This window comes from Vigna radiata, chromosome 1, assembly GCF_000741045.1.
Source record: "Vigna radiata var. radiata cultivar VC1973A chromosome 1, Vradiata_ver6, whole genome shotgun sequence".
In the NCBI taxonomy this organism is placed as follows: Eukaryota; Viridiplantae; Streptophyta; class Magnoliopsida; order Fabales; family Fabaceae; genus Vigna; species Vigna radiata.
The window spans coordinates 10,720,272-10,740,099 of record NC_028351.1 but is presented as its reverse complement, the minus strand read 5'-3'; the positions used below and the strand labels follow the sequence as shown (position 1 = coordinate 10,740,099).

At 28.5% G+C, this 19,828-nt stretch overlaps 2 protein-coding genes across 2 annotated transcripts; both read right to left on the bottom strand.

The window, feature by feature from the left end:
- Positions 1 to 2,088: 2,088 nt before the first annotated feature.
- On the bottom strand, positions 2,089 to 5,015 carry LOC106757393 (cytochrome P450 704C1). Its single transcript, XM_014640060.2, has 6 exons — positions 4,668 to 5,015; positions 4,219 to 4,434; positions 3,852 to 4,145; positions 3,004 to 3,324; positions 2,556 to 2,759; positions 2,089 to 2,480 (listed from the first exon to the last, which is right to left on the bottom strand). The coding sequence occupies exons 1-6, from the start codon at positions 4,965 to 4,967 to the stop codon at positions 2,286 to 2,288; spliced, it is 1,530 nt and encodes a 509-aa protein (XP_014495546.2). The 5' UTR covers positions 4,968 to 5,015; the 3' UTR covers positions 2,089 to 2,285.
- Positions 5,016 to 11,601: 6,586 nt separating this feature from the next.
- Positions 11,602 to 17,847, bottom strand: LOC106757383 (cysteine-rich receptor-like protein kinase 25). Its single transcript, XM_022779365.1, has 9 exons — positions 17,704 to 17,847; positions 16,527 to 16,699; positions 14,057 to 15,224; positions 13,241 to 13,379; positions 13,010 to 13,131; positions 12,650 to 12,860; positions 12,274 to 12,511; positions 12,030 to 12,186; positions 11,602 to 11,904 (listed from the first exon to the last, which is right to left on the bottom strand). Exons 1-9 carry the CDS (start codon positions 17,845 to 17,847, stop codon positions 11,602 to 11,604), a joined length of 2,655 nt encoding a protein of 884 aa, XP_022635086.1.
- Positions 17,848 to 19,828: the final 1,981 nt, after the last annotated feature.

Sequence of the window (19,828 nt, the reverse complement as noted above, 5' to 3'; positions counted from 1 at the left end):
AATATAAATAAAATAGAAAATAATAATATTAAATAATTAAAAATCAATTTATTAGACANTTATGAATAAAATAAAATAAATATTAAAATAAATTTCAATTAAAAAGAATATGTATTGTTATACTATTTAGTTTAAAATGTAGTACAATTCAGTTTGAAATTAGCATAGTTACTAGTTCAGTTCAATTTATATTGTAGTTTAGTTAAAATTAGTGTAGTTTACAATTTAGTTAATAGTTCAGTAAGTGTAATTTACAATTCAGTTAATAGTTTAGTGCAGTTTACAGTTCAGTTAATAGTTCAGTTAGTGTAGTTTACAATTCAGTTAATAGTTCAGTTCAGTTCATACTATAATTTAGTACAATTCAGTATAGTTCTGTTCAGTTTGATAAAACAAAAAACAGTTCAGTTTGTCTGAACTGTTTTACAGTTCAGTTAAGTTTTTAGCAGTGCAGTACAGTTCAGTTCGATTTGCCCACCCCTACTAATGACCTTTAAATTAAAATGATTATATTTGATGGTTGAAATAATAATGTCGAAAATAATAAAGTTTTTGAAAAAAATGTAACACCGATGAACAATAATTTACAAAGTAGGCGAGAATTAACCCTAATTGTGATATAATGTTGAAATAAAAAAAAATCATAGATTCCTTATAAATAGAATATATAAAGAAATGGTTCTAAATAAGTTACATTTGACAAATTTAACAATATAAATGTAATAAACTTGAATTGGAAAATTTAGAAACTATGATTATGATTTGTTAAGAGATTTGAAGCAACACATCTCTATTTGGTGTCGATTCGAACAATATTATGCACTATATAAAATGCTACTTGAATTTATTGTTAGGAATGAGACAAAAATTCTAACTTTTCATCAAAATTTTCATTAAATGACATCTTTATTTAGTATAAAACGTTTTCACTATAAGGCTATCCTTACCCTTCATAATGTTGTGCCAAAATGTCCCGACCACTTTTGGCACCATGCACACATCTTGTGTGCTCCAATGTTTCAATGGTTGTTGTCAAGCAAAAGTTTTTTATAACAATTTCAAAAGAAATATTAGAAAAAATGAAATTAATTTATAGTTTGTAATTTAGTTTTTTTGCACAAATTAATTTTTTTTTATAAGTTCTTTAATTTTTTATATTTAACTTTAATATAAATTGTTTTTAATTTATAAAAATTTACATGGAAAAGAAATGAAGAACATAATACATGATCTATTATATGCCACTCATGGACGAGACTGTGGGCCCATTTGAATCCATGATTTCACCTAACCAAGTTCACAAGATTCTTGTTGTACCACATAATCTTCTTCCTACACCCCACCGTAACTAAATATTAAAACTCTTTATTGTTTTCTTCTGATTCTACTTTTTATATTTGTTCATGTTTTCGTATTATCAAATTTGAAATACAATTCGAACATATTTCGGAAGAAGTATTTCAGAATTATATGTAGTTAAATGTAAATAAAAATGATTAAATATGTTAACTCCATGTTTGATAGAAAATGAAAACTAATTTGAGTCTTCCAACTGAAATCCAAAATACCAAGTATTAGTCCTGAGCTTGATTCTCTGTCTTTTTATTTATAGTAAAAAATTATATTTCTTCAATATTAATATCATACCCAAAAAAAATAGGTTTAATGTCTCAATAGGTCTCTATTTTTGTCCAGAATCTCAAAAAGGTCTCTTTCTTTTTCGGTGTCTCAATTGAGTCCTTATTTTCTTAAAATTGAATCAAATAGGACCTTTCCATCAAATTGAGATGAGACCTTTAAGAAAGGTATGTTGACTGTGTAGTTTTTTGTTACATGGCATTGAAAATGTGACTAAATTGTATTTTTTTTATTTTTGAATTAAAAAATGAAGTATATTATGTATATTTCATTTTTTTAATTCAAAAATTAATTTAATTTTTGATTCAAAAATTAATTTTTGAATTAATGACGTCAAATGCGTCATTTTTATTTGACGGAAAGACCCTATTTAATTTAATTTTATAAAAATGAGGACTCAATTGAGACGCCGAAAAAGAAAGACACCTATTTGAGATTCTCGACGAAAATTGAGACTTATTGAAACATTAAACAAAAAAATATTCACACTACATTACTTTATTCACACTGAGTAATGATATTGCTAGCTAACGAGCACTGACCTACTACAGTTGGTCTTTTATTCACCCAAACACTAAAACGCACTCTGTATTTTACCAAAAACATTCAGAACATATTATCCAATGGTCTTTTAGAAGCTACAAATTCTAACCCATAAGCTCGAATCTGTGAGAAGCATGCAGATGAAGACCACCATCAATGTGAAGAGTGAGCATAGTCTTATAATTCACCGATTCATTTTGGACAGCCAGCTTGAACTTGTAGCTGTGACAAAGAACAGCAGCAAAGGTTTTCATCTGCCTGTATGCAAAATCTTTCCCCAGACAAATTCTTGGACCGCCCTGCATAGTGATAACAAGTTCAATTTCAAAGTTTCAATTACTTAAAATTCTTCACGTATTATTGCACTTGCTAACCTGAAAAGCTGTGAACTTGAAAGGACTCTCTGCTTGAAAAGTTCCACTTTCATCAAGCCATCTCTCTGGTCGAAATTCCTCTGCATCTTCACCCCATATGAATTCCATCCTACCCATGGAATATGACTGATATGATATAGAATCACCTTTCCTAATTCTAAATCCATCAGGTAAAGTTTCATCAGATGAGCAAAGTTTTCCATCCTGTACCATCACAGATAAAACCTTTAAACAGAATGGACTCGTAAGGTAGATGCTGATAAAATGTTAAAGTTTGTTAAAATATTAACACTTGAATTATGAATAAACTGTTTTTACTTCACACTTTAACTTCTAAAGTGTTTATGCTCTTTAGAGGAATGAAATTTCGAAATAAATAACCTTTTTTTTTTTCTTTTTGTCTTTTTAACGTTTGATTTTTAATGCATATAGTGCACAAGTTCATTACAATTGGAACGGCAGGGTAAAGTCTGAGTGTTTCAGTTAAAGCTGCATGCAAATAGTGCATTTTTCCCAGGGCCTCATCTGTTAGGCTATCTGCAAGTTCATCAATACTACAAGTGTTCTTCAACTTTGTTACTTCTCCAACTTCATGCACAACTTTTTCTTGGATATGAGGATGCTTGCATAGCATGTAAAAGAACCAGGAAAGAGTAGCAGCTGTTGTATCTCTTCCTGCAATCACGAAGCTGAGAATAATGTCTCTTAGGTACTTAGGATCTGTCTCATTCAATGCCAGAAACCTTGACACCATATCTGCTTTTTTCTCCTGTAAATAGAGATACATATCAAATAACAAGAGTTTAATATCTATGCTCAATTGTTGTAAATTTTTCTTAGACTTTGAATCAATAAAAAATACTGATAGATATTATATTTAAGTATGGAGTTAAGTTGGAGTTCCTAAACTAAAATTTGAAATTGGATTTCGTTCCTGTATAATACTTTGATACATTTTGGTTTTCCAAACGCCTATCCAAGATGCTCTTTGTATGCTAGCTTAAAAAGTCATTCATATAAATTTCCACACTGTATTTTATCTGTTATGAACTAAACCCTCAAAGATTTGTTATTATCCATTATGAGTTGAGTTCTCAAATATTTATTTTTAATATCATTTTAAAAGACTTTTTACTAAGAGTTACCAAGAAGTTTTATATATATATATATATATATATATATATATATAAACTAATGTCTATTTCTTATTTTATCGGAATATGTGAGACTATATTTATGTTTGTACCCAACATTATTTACTTAGGATAACAAGAGGGTGGTAAAAAGTTTACTCACAGGAAAATCAGATTGTGATGACTTCTGCACTTGCTCTGTCTTCGTTCTGATTAGTTTGTAAACAAAATCATCCACCTCTTTAATGCGGTTTCTGAGTACTGCCTCTGATCCAATGTTGAGAAAACGCTTGATCTTCCATAAAACATCGACATAGCGATACAACGTTATAGCACTTGCTTCGTCAAAGGCATTGGAGAATCGAGTGCCTTCTTCGTATGTTCCGTATATGGTGTCCAAGTCTACTCCAAGGACAATCTTAAAGACCGAGTCTAAGGTTGATTTCATAAACAGTTCCTGTCAATAAACACAATGAGATTAATATTATAGATCCTTTATTTTATTTATAATGGACTTCAACAAATCTTACTTGGTAGTCAACTGCATTATTTGACATGGCTGTTTTTGAAACAACTCCTGCAAGTTTTACTGCATTGGATTTGAACACTTCAAGGCTAAAATCTCTCACTATTTTGGTGCCAATTTCATAGCTCGCAACCTTTCTCTGGTGTAGCCACTTCTCGCCGTCCACTGAGAATATTCCGTCACCTAAAAGATCTGTCAATTTCTCATAGTGGTACCAGCCCTGTAACAGCACACCAGAATAAGAATAGACATTTATTTGTAGTAAGTTTTGAGTCATGCATGTTAGAAACGACACAATACAAGAAAAGAAAAATAAACAACAGAAGAATTTAACGTGATTCAGAGTATTGTAAGCTTATGTCCACGTTTCTCTATGAAATATATTTGAAATTCTAACATTCAGATGAGATGATGAAAGAGTGTTTCTACCATAACATCTTTGACAAGCAGTACCTTCTCATAGTTTGCAAAGTTTGTTTTGAGGATGTATTCAACATTGACAGGGTCCACAGTGTAAATTTCACTCCTGAGAAACCAAAGCAACCGGTAGCTCTTGTGTTTTCTGGCAATATCAGTCATGTAATCGTGCAGATTGCGGAAGTTGAGCAACAGGTCTAACATAGTTCCCGCGACCGCATGGTACCTTCCTTTCTTGCAGATGAAACTTCTGAATATGAGAAAGACTGTTAAAGCTATAGCTGCAAAGGTTGCAATTGCAGACATTGGATCACAATGAAATTCCAAGAATCTCATTATGTGAAGATGTTAAGCTACTCAGTTTGGTCAGAGAAGATGAAGAGAGATAATTGACGAAAGGATTATTATATGATGATTTGCAATTGGAAGGAAAGTGCTTATATAGTATACTATGGTATAGGATGATGACCATGAAGGTAGAAAAGGTCTCTCATGTTCCATGCTCACGTATAATAAACGTGAAGGACCAAGATATTTTTTATAACTATTTTTAACAAGTTTTTTTATAATCGATGTGTCATTATTTTTTATTGATTCGTATATTTGAAACAGATGAATTACAAATTATTACATAAATCGTTGTTAAAAAGTTGTAAAAGAAAATGTTGTTAAAGATACAATTTTTTCTAAAGGTTAAGTTACTAAATTGTTTTCTAAACTATTTTCAAGTAGGTATAGGTTCTCAAAGTAGAAGAACAAATTAAAGAGTGGTTCAATTTTTCTAAATTGGGATTACGTGACCATTACTGCAACAATAATTTTGGGTAATAATAATGGTTAGGTGTGAATACATCTATTAATCTGCATCAACAATAAAGATGTAAGCTAATTATTAGATATCTTTCAATTATTGATTTTTAATAAAACCAAAAGTGTAATTATATTGTCGGCTTCAAGTCCTACGTTATATACTATATTAGAATGAATTTTGAATCAAAATATAATATAAATTCGTTTTTAAGAATTATTTTTTCATTTGAAAATGAATTTTTGATTTTGAAACATTATTATCGTTTTTATAATTGATATTAATATTCTGATCTCAAGTCTTTTGAGATGATATAGTTAAAATTAATCATCATAAAATTTATAACTTCATGTTCTTAAAAATGTTTAAGAAAATTAAAAAAAAAGTCTGCATTTAATTTATCCATACTGAATATACTGAAACACTAATTAAACATTATAATATTTGAAGTTTAATATACCGAAACATTAACTTGAATTATGAATCCATCTTGATCTTTTATAATATTTTTAGACCATATATGTCTTTCTAAATTATCCACATAATTAATAGATTGTTGGCCCTTAAATATATTATTAGATGTATATTGGTACGAAGAAAAAAAAATCGTTAAGAAAAATTAATTTCAATATCTTGAAAAGTTAAACTATATGTTACTTTAGATCTTTATCACCATGATTCCCGCAGAAGAAATATAATTAAAGAGGAGAGTGAGATTGAAAAGGGTAGGAGGGGAATATTAATTGAGTTTGTTTGATTGAGAAAATTAACTAATGAAAAGATATTAGTATTTACTCAAAATCATATCAAATATCGTTCTTTTAAATTTATATACAAAAACTTGGTAGGGTTTTTCTTAAGAAGACACAAAACTTATCAATGAAATAATAAAATTAGTAATCTAAGACTTATTTATACACTTGAAATATATTAATAATTTTTTAAGATGACTTTTTTATTTATTAAAACAAGCCATCACTTACAATAATATTCATTACTGCGTACTAGTCGAAGCTCTTCCTGGGTCTTTTCAGTTAAACGTTCTTCACATTAATTTTTTCTTCAAATTATTTTAGACTTATATTTAATAATGATATATAAGTATAATGATTATTTTTTTAATCATTTTATCAAATTATATATCTTTTATACTTTACATTTTGTTTTATTTAAGATAAGATATATTTTTTCCTTTCCTATTTCTTCTTCTTCTTTTTTTTTTTCTTTACTTCTAAATTATTTCCTTTAACTTTATTTTTTTTTAAACCAAACAAAAAAATAAGTGACAAACAGTACTAGATGTCGAAACCTTATTTTTTATTATTTTATTTCATATTATTTATCAATTAGAGGTGTTAATTTTATTCATTATAAGTTTTAATCAACTCTTGAATAAATATAAATCTTGTTTTATAAAGTCCCCAAATAAGTGAGTTGAAAATAGTTCTAACTCTTAAAAGTTTATTTTAAAGTGAATTAGAATCAGGATCAAAGCGAGTTTGACTTCACTACAAGATTTTAATTAATTCATAAATACAACACCTTTAGCTTAGATCAAAGGTTGACCCGAGCTATCTCGACTCCAAGGTTGACCTAAGTCTACTTAGATTGAAGTTAGAGTTAAGTTGACCCAAATTGAAGTCTGAATCGAGTTAACTTGGACTAAAGTTTGAGTTGAGAAGGGTTGGGACTAGGAATAGCAAGGGATCAGGTCGGGCAAAGATAATGTGATACCCAAACCCGACATGATGTAAAAGTTACCCGTCCTGTTACTCGTCTGCAAGTGGCATGGTTTATCGACTTTTATAGTATTATGGTTGATGTGTGAATTCAACATAATGTTCTTTGAATCAATAAGAACCAAAAAATCAAGTAATGACCATTCGCCTTAGTTCAAAAATATTGAAAGAAAAGAAACTGAGAATAAACAAATATGAAGGGTGGAGTGTACTGGTTGAGAAAAAATTCATATACGAGATTGCAACTCGGATACACAAAATTCTTATCCTTGTGTTTCCCAATTGAGAGAATGGAATGTTTTTATTTATATTATCAAGACAACGGCGCAAAATATGCAGTGTCATTTCAAGTACGTTGAATCACATTATTGGAACCAATCACTAAGTATATGATTAAGTATTTCAAAAACCAATTATTTTGGAATGTCGAATTTTATCACAGTTTTTTTTATTGATTTAGATTTCAAGTGCTCTTCTTAACATTGTATCAAAATCAATGTTAGAATTTTTCTTAGCAAAATTTGATGTTTGTTGAACATATGGTTCTATCAAATTGTTATCCTACAATCAATTAATGTTTAGTTTTATGTACAAAATATATATACATCTGTGTGAGGAATGTTGGAAGTCTCACGTCAATTTGAGATGTACTATATGGTCTGGCGACCATTCAGCTGGAGAAAGGCGATCGATCGCATTGAATCCTTGGATTTGGACAATGCAAGACTGGAACTGTTCGGTCGGGTATGATTAAGGATCAAATGGGCATTCTCAATAGTGAAATATTTCTTAAGGGACATTGTAAACTAAGGTTAAGAGTAAGTATTAATGAGTGTATGATGGGTCTAGATTGGATCGTGATTAGAGTTTCACTAATCTTAGACCAATCTCAAAAACTATAAATAAAGATCAAAGTGTCTTTGACAGGTATCTCGATCGGTTTGGAGTTTTGACAAGAAAGAAATGGATTAAGAACAAAATTACTCAAGCAGAGAATGAGAAAATTGTGAAGATATGTTTTGTGAAATTACTCCATCCTATATTCCGCAACAAGAGATAATGTTAATTTAGAATATATAAAAAAATATAATTTGATCTTATAAATTAATTATATAAAATTGAGTTAAAGTTAAAATTTATTTCTTAATTCTTAAAAAGTATATTTAAACGATATGAAACATTAGACGTATATACTACATGGAGATGGAATGTTTGCAAAATCGAGGAAGATAACAAAGATGAAAAAAAAAATGTTATAGGAAGGCGTGGTTGTGGTCTCGTTCTTGGATCATGTTTCGTACATTATTTATTTTTTTGGTTTTATGAATGTGATGGTGTTTGGTTTGGAATAGTCAAGTCAAGCAAACAGAAAACATAAAGAATGAAAATTGGCGGAAGAAAAACACAACAATCTTCCTTCACGTTCATAGATTTCTATCCCATTCAAAGATTTGCCTACGATGCTTCCATCAAATTACTTAATAACTACGTTACTCTGTTTAAACAATGAGATTAAAATATAATAAGTTTCAATTCATTAATTCAAAAGAAATATCAAAGTAATCAATTTAAAATAAGATAAACTTAAACTTGATTTGTATATTTTTCTTGAAAAATAGACTTGGGAAATTTAGTAGTGATAATTCATGTATCGCTTTTTGCTTTTTGCTGAAAGAATGTCTTACAATTCTAACTTATTACCCATTAAAGATTGCCTTTTTATCCCATTAACTCACTCATCCAAATCAATTGGTTTTTCATCAAAATAGTGCAATTTTATTTCAAATTTATTGAAATACGTATATTTTAAAAAGAATTAAAGAAATTAGTAAAAACATATGTTTTACGCATACGTGTTTTTGCCTTTTTTTTTGCGCGATAAAAATAAAAATTTATTACATAATTTTGATACTTAATCGGTTCAAACAATATTTATAAAATATTAAAAATAAAATAATAAAAAGAAATATATTGATAAAAATAAAATTGATAAAGAATAGAGTATATTAAAAATAATGAATTAAAAAAGTTTTAAACCCAAATCTGGTACCTTTTAATCAAATTTTAAAATCTAATTAACTTCTTAACTCAATTTCAAAATTTGGTATTCAACCAAAGTCCCCAAATCTATAACCCTTAATCCCCAAATTCATATCCTACCTACTTCAATTACGGATTTTGACATGCATTTCAACAAAACACATACATATGAAGGAAACATATAAATTTAATAAATATAAATCTTTATGTGTACTTTGTTTGTTCTTATTTGTGGCAAAAACATGGGGTGTATGCGAGGAGTGTGTGGGAGAGGGATGTGTGCCACGGTGATGGAATGAAACTATTAGGAAAGAAGAAAGTGTGAGAAAAATTGGGTAGGCGGGGTAAATATAAGGAGAGAGAAATTTTTTTACCTTAGTCAAAAAGTCTAGGGTCATTTAAGAAATATAGAAAAATTTGGGAATAAAGGAAGAAAAATTAGAAGTGTAAGAAGAAAGTTACAAAGCAAGGTGTGAAAAGAAGTTTTGCTTCCGGCACCCCACTTTTCTTTTTCTGCATCCCCTAAATTCAAATATCCTCATTTTACTCCTCAATAAATATTTAGTCAAACCCTAATTTGAAATTTCCATTTTTACATTCTCCCTCTATCCTATGTAGGGATAGTAACGGATAGAATCGGATAATGTCTATTCGTAACCTAATTTGTTGGATAAAAGTGTACTCGTTACCTTATCCGTTATTCGTGTGGGTGACTGCTTAAAAAATATTTACAGGTATTTTAAAACTCGTAGATACCTATAAAAAATAAAAATATATATATTTTATACACTTTTAAAATAAAATTTAAATAAAATTACAAATATATATATATATATATATATATATATATATAATAAATTAAATTTTAATTTTATTTAAGTTTAACCTAATAAAGTATAATTTTATTTTATTTTTAATTAAATTTAATTAAAAATACATAAATTATTTATTATTATTATTTTTTACAAATAACGGATATCTACCAGATAGTATATTACCTGATCCGTTTAGAAGTGGGTATTAAAATACTCACTATCGATTAATCACGGATAATAAGTATCCATCGTTAATTTTACTCATGAATAAATATCTGCACCTGCAAATTTTTTTGTCATCCCTAAATGTATGTTCCTTCTCTGCTTCCATACACAAGACACCTCCCCTTTACACCACGCCTTCCTTTGCATTACGTCTCCCCTTCGCTGCCCTACTGCACCATGCCTCACCCATCCACTGCTTGCTGAGGTTGTACGCCATGATTCTAAGCAAATAAGAAGACTTTGAAAGGGGTGCAACAAGAAGCTAGAAAAAGAATGAAAATATTAATATAGTAAATGTGTTGCAAATATTTTTGATAAAAAGAATTACAAAAAGTTTTATGAATTTTCAAACTCTATGATAATTAATTATCTATATCAATAAATTAGCCACTAATCAAAATTATTAATAAAAATGATGATAAATCTACATAAATATTCCTATAAAATATAGAAAAATTTATAGTGAATGAAAAGATAATAATATTTACTGAATTTCACATCAAATATTGTTCTTTTAAATTTATATATACAAGCATGGTAGTACTGGTTGTTTTTAAAGTAAACTAAAACTTTTCAATGAATTGATAACATTAGTAAGTTCTCAATGAATTAAAACTTACTTATACACTAATAATTTTTTTAAGATGAATTTTTTATTTGAACATAGTCAGAAGTTACAATAATTAATATTTATTACTTCGTACTAGTTGAAGCTTTCTGGATCTTCTCAGTTGAAAGTTTATCCATTAAATTTTTATCTTCAAATTATTTTAGACTTATATTTTAGTCATGATGTCAAATGCTTATTTTCTTAATCTTCTTTTTATTATCAAATTCTATCATTATTTTTATATTTTTTTATACCATTCACTCCTTTTATCTAATCTATCTTTTGCTTTTTTTCTATTTCCGCCTTTTTTTTTGTTTATAAACTATTTCCTTATTTCTTTTTAGTTTTTAACACATTATTTTATGCTAAAAATAACTTGAGATTATATATATAAGTAAGTGATCCAATAAAAGTTTGATAAATAGGGATACAACAATTATAATGAATCTCGGTAGGACTAACTCTAAACGATTTAGGTAGCATCTAGTTATATATTTAACTCTAACTTAACTTTACCAAATCAAGATGTAACAATTGGTTTTATTTTAATTAATGTGAGGTTTGTAACAATTTTATTTAAAATGAAAGTTGTGAGATTCTAAATTCTTTGTCATGTATTTTGTAAATGAATGTTTACAATGAATCGTTTCAAGTAACTTTTCTAATAGAATACATTCTAAAAGTAATAAGCATCACCAATTTTATGCCACACACAATTTAGAAAAATAATTTACTATCGAGGAAGAAATTGACTAATTGACATTTCATTAACTGAGAATGGAGTGCAACCGCTTGGAGAATGTCCATGACTTGATTCTTGCAAGAAAAATGTGGGTTCCTCTGGTCTTGGCAATTCAACTAAATGATTGCTAAAATATGAAACAATCTTCACCATTGATGGTCTAGCATGAGGATTTTGTTGCACACATAATAAAGCAATTTGAATGCATATAGAAACTTCCTCTTCTGAATATTTTTCTTTAATACTTGGGTCTAATATGCTTAATATTGTCTTATCCCTCCATTGTCTCCACGCCTGAATTGTGAATATAAAAATACAAATCAAGATACATCTTTAAAATTAAATTAATCTCATTGATTATTAGAGATGTAACGTAGAATCAATAAGGAGTGAGAACAAAATTGTCGTATTATACTCACATAACTCAAAAGGTTGTTAGCAACTTCTTGTGGTTGATCATAAGAAGTGAAATTCTTTTTTCCAGTAATAATCTCTATGACCATGACTCCAAAGCTAAAAACATCTGATTTTTCTGAAAATTGTCCATACATAGCATATTCTGGAGACATATAACCACTATAAAAAATAACATTAATTTAGTTAAAATATATTTGTAAATAAATAAAATTTAAATGATAGGATATAATTTTGTTTTAGACCTACTATGTTCCAACAATTCTCCCTGTACTCCCTTCATCTTGATTTATTTCAATAATTCTGGCAAGACCAAAATCTGAAATTTTTGGAATCATATTCTCATCCAATAAAATATTACTGGGCTTAAGATCACGATGTATAACTTTAAGTCGAGAATGTTCATGTAAATAAAGGATTCCTCGAGCAATTCCTGTAATAATTTCATAACGTTGTGACCAACTTAACAAATGTGCTTTTTGAGAATCTGCATATGTAAAAGAGAAATATGAGTGTAAAACATATTTTGAATTTGTAAGTTGAGTTTAATCAAATTTAGAAAAAAGATATATATACATAAATATTTAAGCATTAAGTATGGAATTTAAGGATGAGAGTGACAAACCAAATAAAAAATAGTCAAGACTCTTGTTTGGCACATATTCATAGATAAGTATTTTTTGTTCTTCTTCAAGACAAAAGCCAATGAATGTGACAAGATTTCTATGTTGGAGCTTGGCTATCAATAAAACTTCATTCTTGAATTCATGCACTCCTTGTTTAGAACTTTTTGAAAGCTTCTTTATAGCTACTTGTCGTCCATCAAAAAGAACACCCTGAACATTAAATCATTATTAATGTTAAAATAAGAATACTTTAAAACTTATTGAAATTACTTGTCGCCTAAATATATACCATAAACCTTAAATCATTATTGATGTTAAAATAAGAATAAAAAAACTAAATAAATGTCATATTTTCTCACCTTGTAAACTTCTCCAAATCCTCCCTTTCCAATCCTATTCTCATTTGAAAAATTGTTGGTAGCTGCTTTAATTATTGAGAAACTGAATTGCAATGGCTCTAAAGTGACACTTTCATAACCAACTGAGTGAAATACATAAGATTGAATTGTAAAATTAATTAAAATTCTATAAAAGATATTGAAACTTAAAATGGTGCATGTTTAACATAATTTTTCTTTGATAATACTTACAATTTTCTCTAAGAATAGACTTAACACTTTTTCTTGCTTTTCTCTTTATCAAATAGTAGACGAAGATAAAGAGCGTCACCGAAACAATAATAGATAGAACAATCGAGATAATTGTTCGCAATTGTTTCTTTTGTTTTTTCTGCATAACAATCAAAACAGGTTAGTCACAATGAATATATATATATATATATATATATATATATATATATATAGATATATATAGATAGATAGATAGATAGATATATAGTGATAACAAATTAACCAAGATAAACCGTAATTACAAATTTTATATTGGTTGATATGATTATTTTTCCACCTTTTCTAAGGTACTATTGGGGGAGGTTGGACACACACGTATAGATCTCCATATATGGTAAGACATTGTTCGTTTTGGGTCAAGTCCTCACGGATTTGCTTTTGGTACTACTTCAAAAGGTCTTTTACCATTAAAAGTATCTATGTGTATATAAACCCTTAACCAATCTTTCTTTCATTTAACGTGAGACTTTGTTTGCACTCGAACATACACAACATACTTAGTTGTCTAAAATATGTGTTAAATATATATAATTTCAAAACATATTTTTTTTTTTTAATTTTTATGATTGAAGGATTCTAATCAGAGATCATAATATATACAACGTTACTATTATTAAACTTAAGATCCTATAATATATAAATGTGATAAAGTCGTAAAACTTTCCCAATGATGAATTTAAGATAAATTTCTGTATATACTCGTGGGAGGAGGAAGTTAAAGTAAAATAGTTACTAACTTGATTATTACATCTATAATGTTTTATTTAGTAATTTTACCCTGTTTAAACGAGATGTTAAGGAGTGGAGTGTACCTTTTAGGAGTGTTGGAGAAGAATTACCAGGCGTCTGCCATGTAGGATCCCTGTAAAATTGGAAAAATTCATATCTGAGATTGCAACTCGGATACAGAACTCTCCCCCCTGTGTTTCCCAGTTGAGCGAATGGCATGTTTTTATTTATATCTTCCAGGCAAAGGCTGCAATTCTCACCAGACAAATCCTGCGTACATTGAGCAAGAACATAAAGGGTTTCTGAGTCATCAATTAGTGAAGATTTAGTCACATATCTCTCTGTACTGCTCTTCGCTGCCTCAAAAAGATTATACAACGTTGTTGATAATGTGTAAGTGAAGAAGCTTTGCTCTCGAACATCGTTGAAGGTATTGATAAGACTTAACATCTGAAAAGGTGGCCTCTTTTCAACCTGGGAGAAGAAATGGCGATAGGAATAGCGAATCATGCAGTAGTTGTACCAAATTACAGCCTCTTGAAACGAATTACACTCTGAAGATATTATGAGGGTTGCGTTGAGGACACACTGATGACAGAGAGGAGAGGGAAGGTCACCTCGGCACATGAAGAGGCCATAAACAGTGTCCTCAACAACATCCTTGTAATCCATTTGGTTGGTGGCATTGGAAGACATGTAAGAGAGAAGGGTGCTCAGATGTATTTTGAAATCGCTATCAGCAGTTACATTAGTTGAGCAAATGTGATTTAGGTAAATTGGATCTTCTGATAACTGTGAATCTTCAGGTGTGGAGCCATAGAAAGGGTAACGCTCATACCTAACATTGCAGCTTGGGTACAGAACTCTCCCTCCTTGCTTCCCTTGGCAGCACCATGGAAGGTCGCCTATCACTCCACTCAGACAGCTTCTGCAATCACTGGGTGACAGGTCCCGAGTACACTGAGCCAGACAATAAAGGCTCTGAAACCCAGAAATTTTTGCTTCCCCTGTTGCAAACTTCTGAACATCAACAGCAGCAGCATCTGCAGTTTCGTTGATGGTCTGAAACAATAAATTCATGAAACTTTCCTGGTTTGAGATATTAGCAGTGGTCAACAGGCCAACTCTAGGTCTGACGGAGACAGTGGAGAAGAATGAGTTGTTGGAGTAACGAACGGTACACTCATCGTACCAAATCACAGCTTGCTTGTACACACTACAAAAGTTATGATAAAATATATTGAGTTAAAAGATTACGTCATATAAAATATGATCTTTTGCTAGAAAGTTTTAAAAATTAAGAAAAAGTAAACACTAAATATGTTTTTTTTCTCTAAATCTTGGTGTAAAATAAAAATTTATATTTGTCCTAATTTTTAAATTTTAAAATTAAATAACTAATTTTTAATTAGTTATATATTTTTAGTATTAAATGATATTTAGTTTTTGATTTGTTTATATTTAACCTAAATGCTACACGTAATCAATGTTCAAATGTTGTAAAAAAAAATGTTGTCTAAATATTATTATTCTTTATAATATTTTTTAACAGGTCAATATATTTTTTTTAAGAGAATTAAATATATTATTTTTTAGATTTTAAAATTGTTATGGTTGTGTGATTGAGATTATTTCTTTAGTATTAATATTTGTATTCTTTTTCTTTTGTCTTCCATCTCCTTTCACTTAAGTTAGAAGATATTACAGAAGGTATTTTGATTTTCAAGTTTTATGCAATAGTTAAAATAGTTAATATGTAATAAATATAATCATTTATTTTTTTATCTAAAATGTGTATTTATAGTTTTCGTATTGAATTTTAGATTAACGATGAATTAATTAAGACTCAATTGTTCATAATCGTGTTTTGCTTAAACAATTACAGTTAATTGTGATAACTTGGTCATTGAGCTAATTATGTAGTGATAGTACTATCCATTGTATACATTACATAAATCAAATAAAAATTTAAGGAAACAAACTTTAATTTCATTCACACTTTGATCTTAAAATTTAATCTTAAAATAATTATATTTATTTAAAATTATTTTTTTTAAATTCATTTAAAAAAATAAACATTTGAAATTTTATATATTTTATTTCACTTCTATGTATTTTTTGTGTGTATTCTTTTAGATTGACCATTTATGTTTTTATTTATAAAGAAAATAAAACATGTTAATCAAATGTATATTAATTATAATTTGTTTAGTTGACATCTTTTATAAATTAATTTTGTCTAAAATTAGTCATGTTCTTTCATGTTAATAGAGAAAATTTTCGGCCTCTTCTTGATGAGTGTTAACTATGAGATTTTTTAGTTCATAGTTAACATCGATTGAAGAGCCACTTAAAAAATTATTATGAATAATGTCAAAAAATAACTTTAAGTGAGAAAATCATAAGAACTTGTATCACTTGAGAAAAATCATCATTGATAGTAACAACCATCATCAACCCCTCCATGTGTGTACGTACATCGAATGGAACACGATGAACATCTTCATTTTCGAACTACTGGGGACCAACGTCAGGTTCACCCGCGTGGGCGTTCGCCGGGAGCAAGGGAGGTTGGGTGGAGTGACTTGGAGTATCGTCGACGACCGGCGGGGAATCATGGCAACGATAGGGCGGTGGCGGAGATGCAACTATGGTACCATCATTGAGTGGATTGCAGTAAGAAGCAGTTTCCTATGTAGGTTGAAAATTAAAACAAAAGCATTGTGAAAATCAAATTTGCTTGAATAAATTTGAGAGATATGTAAAAACTGAAACTTAATTTTTTATATTTTAGATGAAATTTTTAAATTTTTACATTTTCTATGAAATTTAAATTTATATTTATTAAGAAACAAAATCAGTCTCATAAATTTATAAAACTTTAATATATTCTTAAATTCAAACCACAATTGTATATTATATATTTAAAATTCTATATTTGTTAAGATATATTTTGTATAATTTTTTTTCCAAACACAATATTAAGTAACTAAATATATTAATTAATTGATAAGTGTCAATATTTTATATATTTTAACTTTACTTTTTTATTTAAATTTAAACACTTATAATTTTTTTTAAATTATTTTTTACTTCAATTTCAAATTTTATTATTTTTTATAGCGATTTTATCATTACAAGGAAAACAATTTCTTTTATTGTTTTAATCTGATTATCCCTTATCATTACAGTGATCTGTGCAGTAGCTGGCTTCTCGTATCAATTAATGACTTGTTCCTAGTTAGTCTGCGATTGTCTATAATCCTGTTACTTTTGCCAATAGAAGATGTTTGTGGTCCTCACAGAATTTTATGGTCTTCATTAGGAGAAAATCTAGTACACATGTGACTCTTTATGATGATGTCTTTATCTTTTCTTCTAGAACCCTTATGATGTTCCTCCTCCTCATCCATTGAGCACAAGTTTAAGTTTGAACATATCCCATGTGAAAAACATATTGAACTTCCATCATCAACTATATCACCTGCAAATAATAGTACATCAAGGTTACCACAGAATCTATCTTTAACGTCTTTCTACCCCATTCATTCGAAGACGTTTGATAGAGTGTGATTCATTTTCTACTATTGTACTAATAATTGACAATTCATAAAAAATATAGCCAAAGTTGTGAACCTTCACTTTATCACAACCACTCATTTGTTCACGGTAATGGACTACAACTTCTGACTAACAGTGCTGTCGTAAGACTCAATACTCTTTCCCAACCTTAATTCAAGGTCATCTTCCAAAAAATAACTTATCACTATTATTTTCAGAAGTGCACTGCACCGAATCAAAGGCCTAAGCTTTAGTTCAAATTTTCCAGTTCCATTCATCCATCGCAGTAGTCTCAAACTCTCAAAACCAACCTAGTTATTCGTCTCTTCAAGTATCTTCAGATCCAAAAATCCAGATTCAAATTTTCTCATTTACACAAATTTTTAAATCATCGTACAATCAGAAAAGATAGGGAAAAAAGGAAAACCCTCAACCCATCACCCTTCAGTTATTCCACATAAAGCTGCAAAGTTTATGTAAAATTGATGTCTGCAAAGTTCAGAGGATGGTGATAATAAACTCAAGTTACAATAGTGCAGTACACAGATTTGTTGCTCAAACCGTACACAACTTCATTCCTTCTCATAGTCAAATACATAATCAGTACAATCTTAACAAAACCACCAACACTGCTATATTATAGATTTATCATCCATATTGAAATAACTATAACATTAAGTATACAAATCAAAAATACTTTCTCTACAACCTTAACAGATTTATGCAAATTACTCGTCATCTTTCCACCTCCTATTTCTCATGTATTTGACACACACTTAGTATAAAAAAGGATAAATTATAAAAATATAAAAAATAGTTTAAAATCTTTTTAAATTCAATATGGTTTTAATTTATTTTATATTTTATATTTTATTTTTCTTCATGTGAATATTATTATTATTTTTTTATTTTAAATACATAGATAAATATAATTTTTATTCTACATTAAAACTTACGTTGTAGTTACTATTTTCACAATTCTATTTTATTTTAAACACTTATGAAAATATTATTTTAATATTATATAATTATAAAACACAAAAATAAAAACATTAAATAAAATCTAAAAATTAAATAATGATATGAGTACTTGTGTGATTGTCTGCATGAGCCTAGTACTTAATATTTTCCATAAAAGAAATTAAATAATGCTATGAGTACTTGGACGATTGTTCGCATCAACCTAGCATACAATACTTTCGAGTCAGTATGAGTAGGGATGACAAAAAAATTCGTGTCTGTGGATATTTGCAGATAAAATCTGCGACAAATAGTTGATATCCGTGAATATTTACTACTCGTAACTCGTAGGTAGCGGATATTTTAATATCCACTTATAAAAAGTTCGAGTGTGAGTATTATATTATCCGTACTCGCGGATACTCGTTACCCACAATAAATAAAAATAAAATTTAATTTATACTTTATTAAGTTAAATTTAATTAAAATTAACATTAATTTATATTTTACAAGGTTAAATTTAATTAAAATTGAATTTTAATTTATATTTAATTTAATTTATATTATATTTTATATAATTATATCTTATATAATTTTTGTAATTCTATTTCAATTTTATTTTATTAATTTATAAAAATATATATTTTTTAAATATTTGCGGGTATCCGCGAGTTTTAAAATATCCACAAATACTTTTTAACTTAGTACCCGTGCAGGTAGTGGGTGAATTTTTTTTGTCGGGTCGGGTTGTGGGTAGGCACTATCCGTGCCTGACCTGATCTGTTGCCATCCCTAAGTATGAGTACTTGTGTGATCATCCATATCGTCCTAGTACTTAATATCCTTCTTTCATTTTTAAAATAATTAAAAAATATTTAAATTTTACTTTAAAAATATGAGCACTCGTGTGATCATTCACATCGTCCTAGTGCTCAATACTTTTTCCTTCTCTTTAAAAAATAATTAAATATCTTTATAAAGGTATGTGTATTTGTGTGACAGTTCGCGTTAGCCTAATACTCATTATCTTCTTTTCCCGAACCATGCTAAAAATATCAAAAAATATAAAATTTTCAAAAACTAAAAAGATCTACATATTGAAATAAAACAAACAATCTTTTAGCCAGAACTATGTGATCATTATTCTCCTTCAAGAGTGGAGATATCTAGGAGCAATGCTAGTCCGCGTCAAATTCACTTTTCAAAAGTCCAATTTCTCAAACAATTTTTCAAAACAATTTTTCAAACAAATTTTCTATACAATTTTTTGAACACACTTTCCAAACAATTTTCAAACAA

Bases quoted from the DNA above. Each gene is read 5' to 3' on its own strand.
- LOC106757393 (XM_014640060.2), bottom strand. From the start codon at position 4,967: ATGAGATTCTTGGAATTTCATTGTGATCCAATGTCTGCAATTGCAACC. The intron at 3,325-3,851 runs GTGAGTAAACTT...CTCTATTTACAG, and splicing joins CATCACAATCTGATTTTCCT to GAGAAAAAAGCAGATATGGT. The intron at 2,760-3,003 runs GTAATGAACTTG...GTGATGGTACAG, and splicing joins TTTACCCTGCCGTTCCAATT to GATGGAAAACTTTGCTCATC.
- LOC106757383 (XM_022779365.1), bottom strand. From the start codon at position 17,847: ATGAATGGAACTGGAAAATTTGAACTAAAGCTTAGGCCTTTGATTCGG. The intron at 16,700-17,703 runs GTTAGTCAGAAG...CAACCTACATAG, and splicing joins TTGAGTCTTACGACAGCACT to GAAACTGCTTCTTACTGCAA. The intron at 13,132-13,240 runs GTAAGTATTATC...TATTTCACTCAG, and splicing joins GTCTATTCTTAGAGAAAATT to TTGGTTATGAAAGTGTCACT.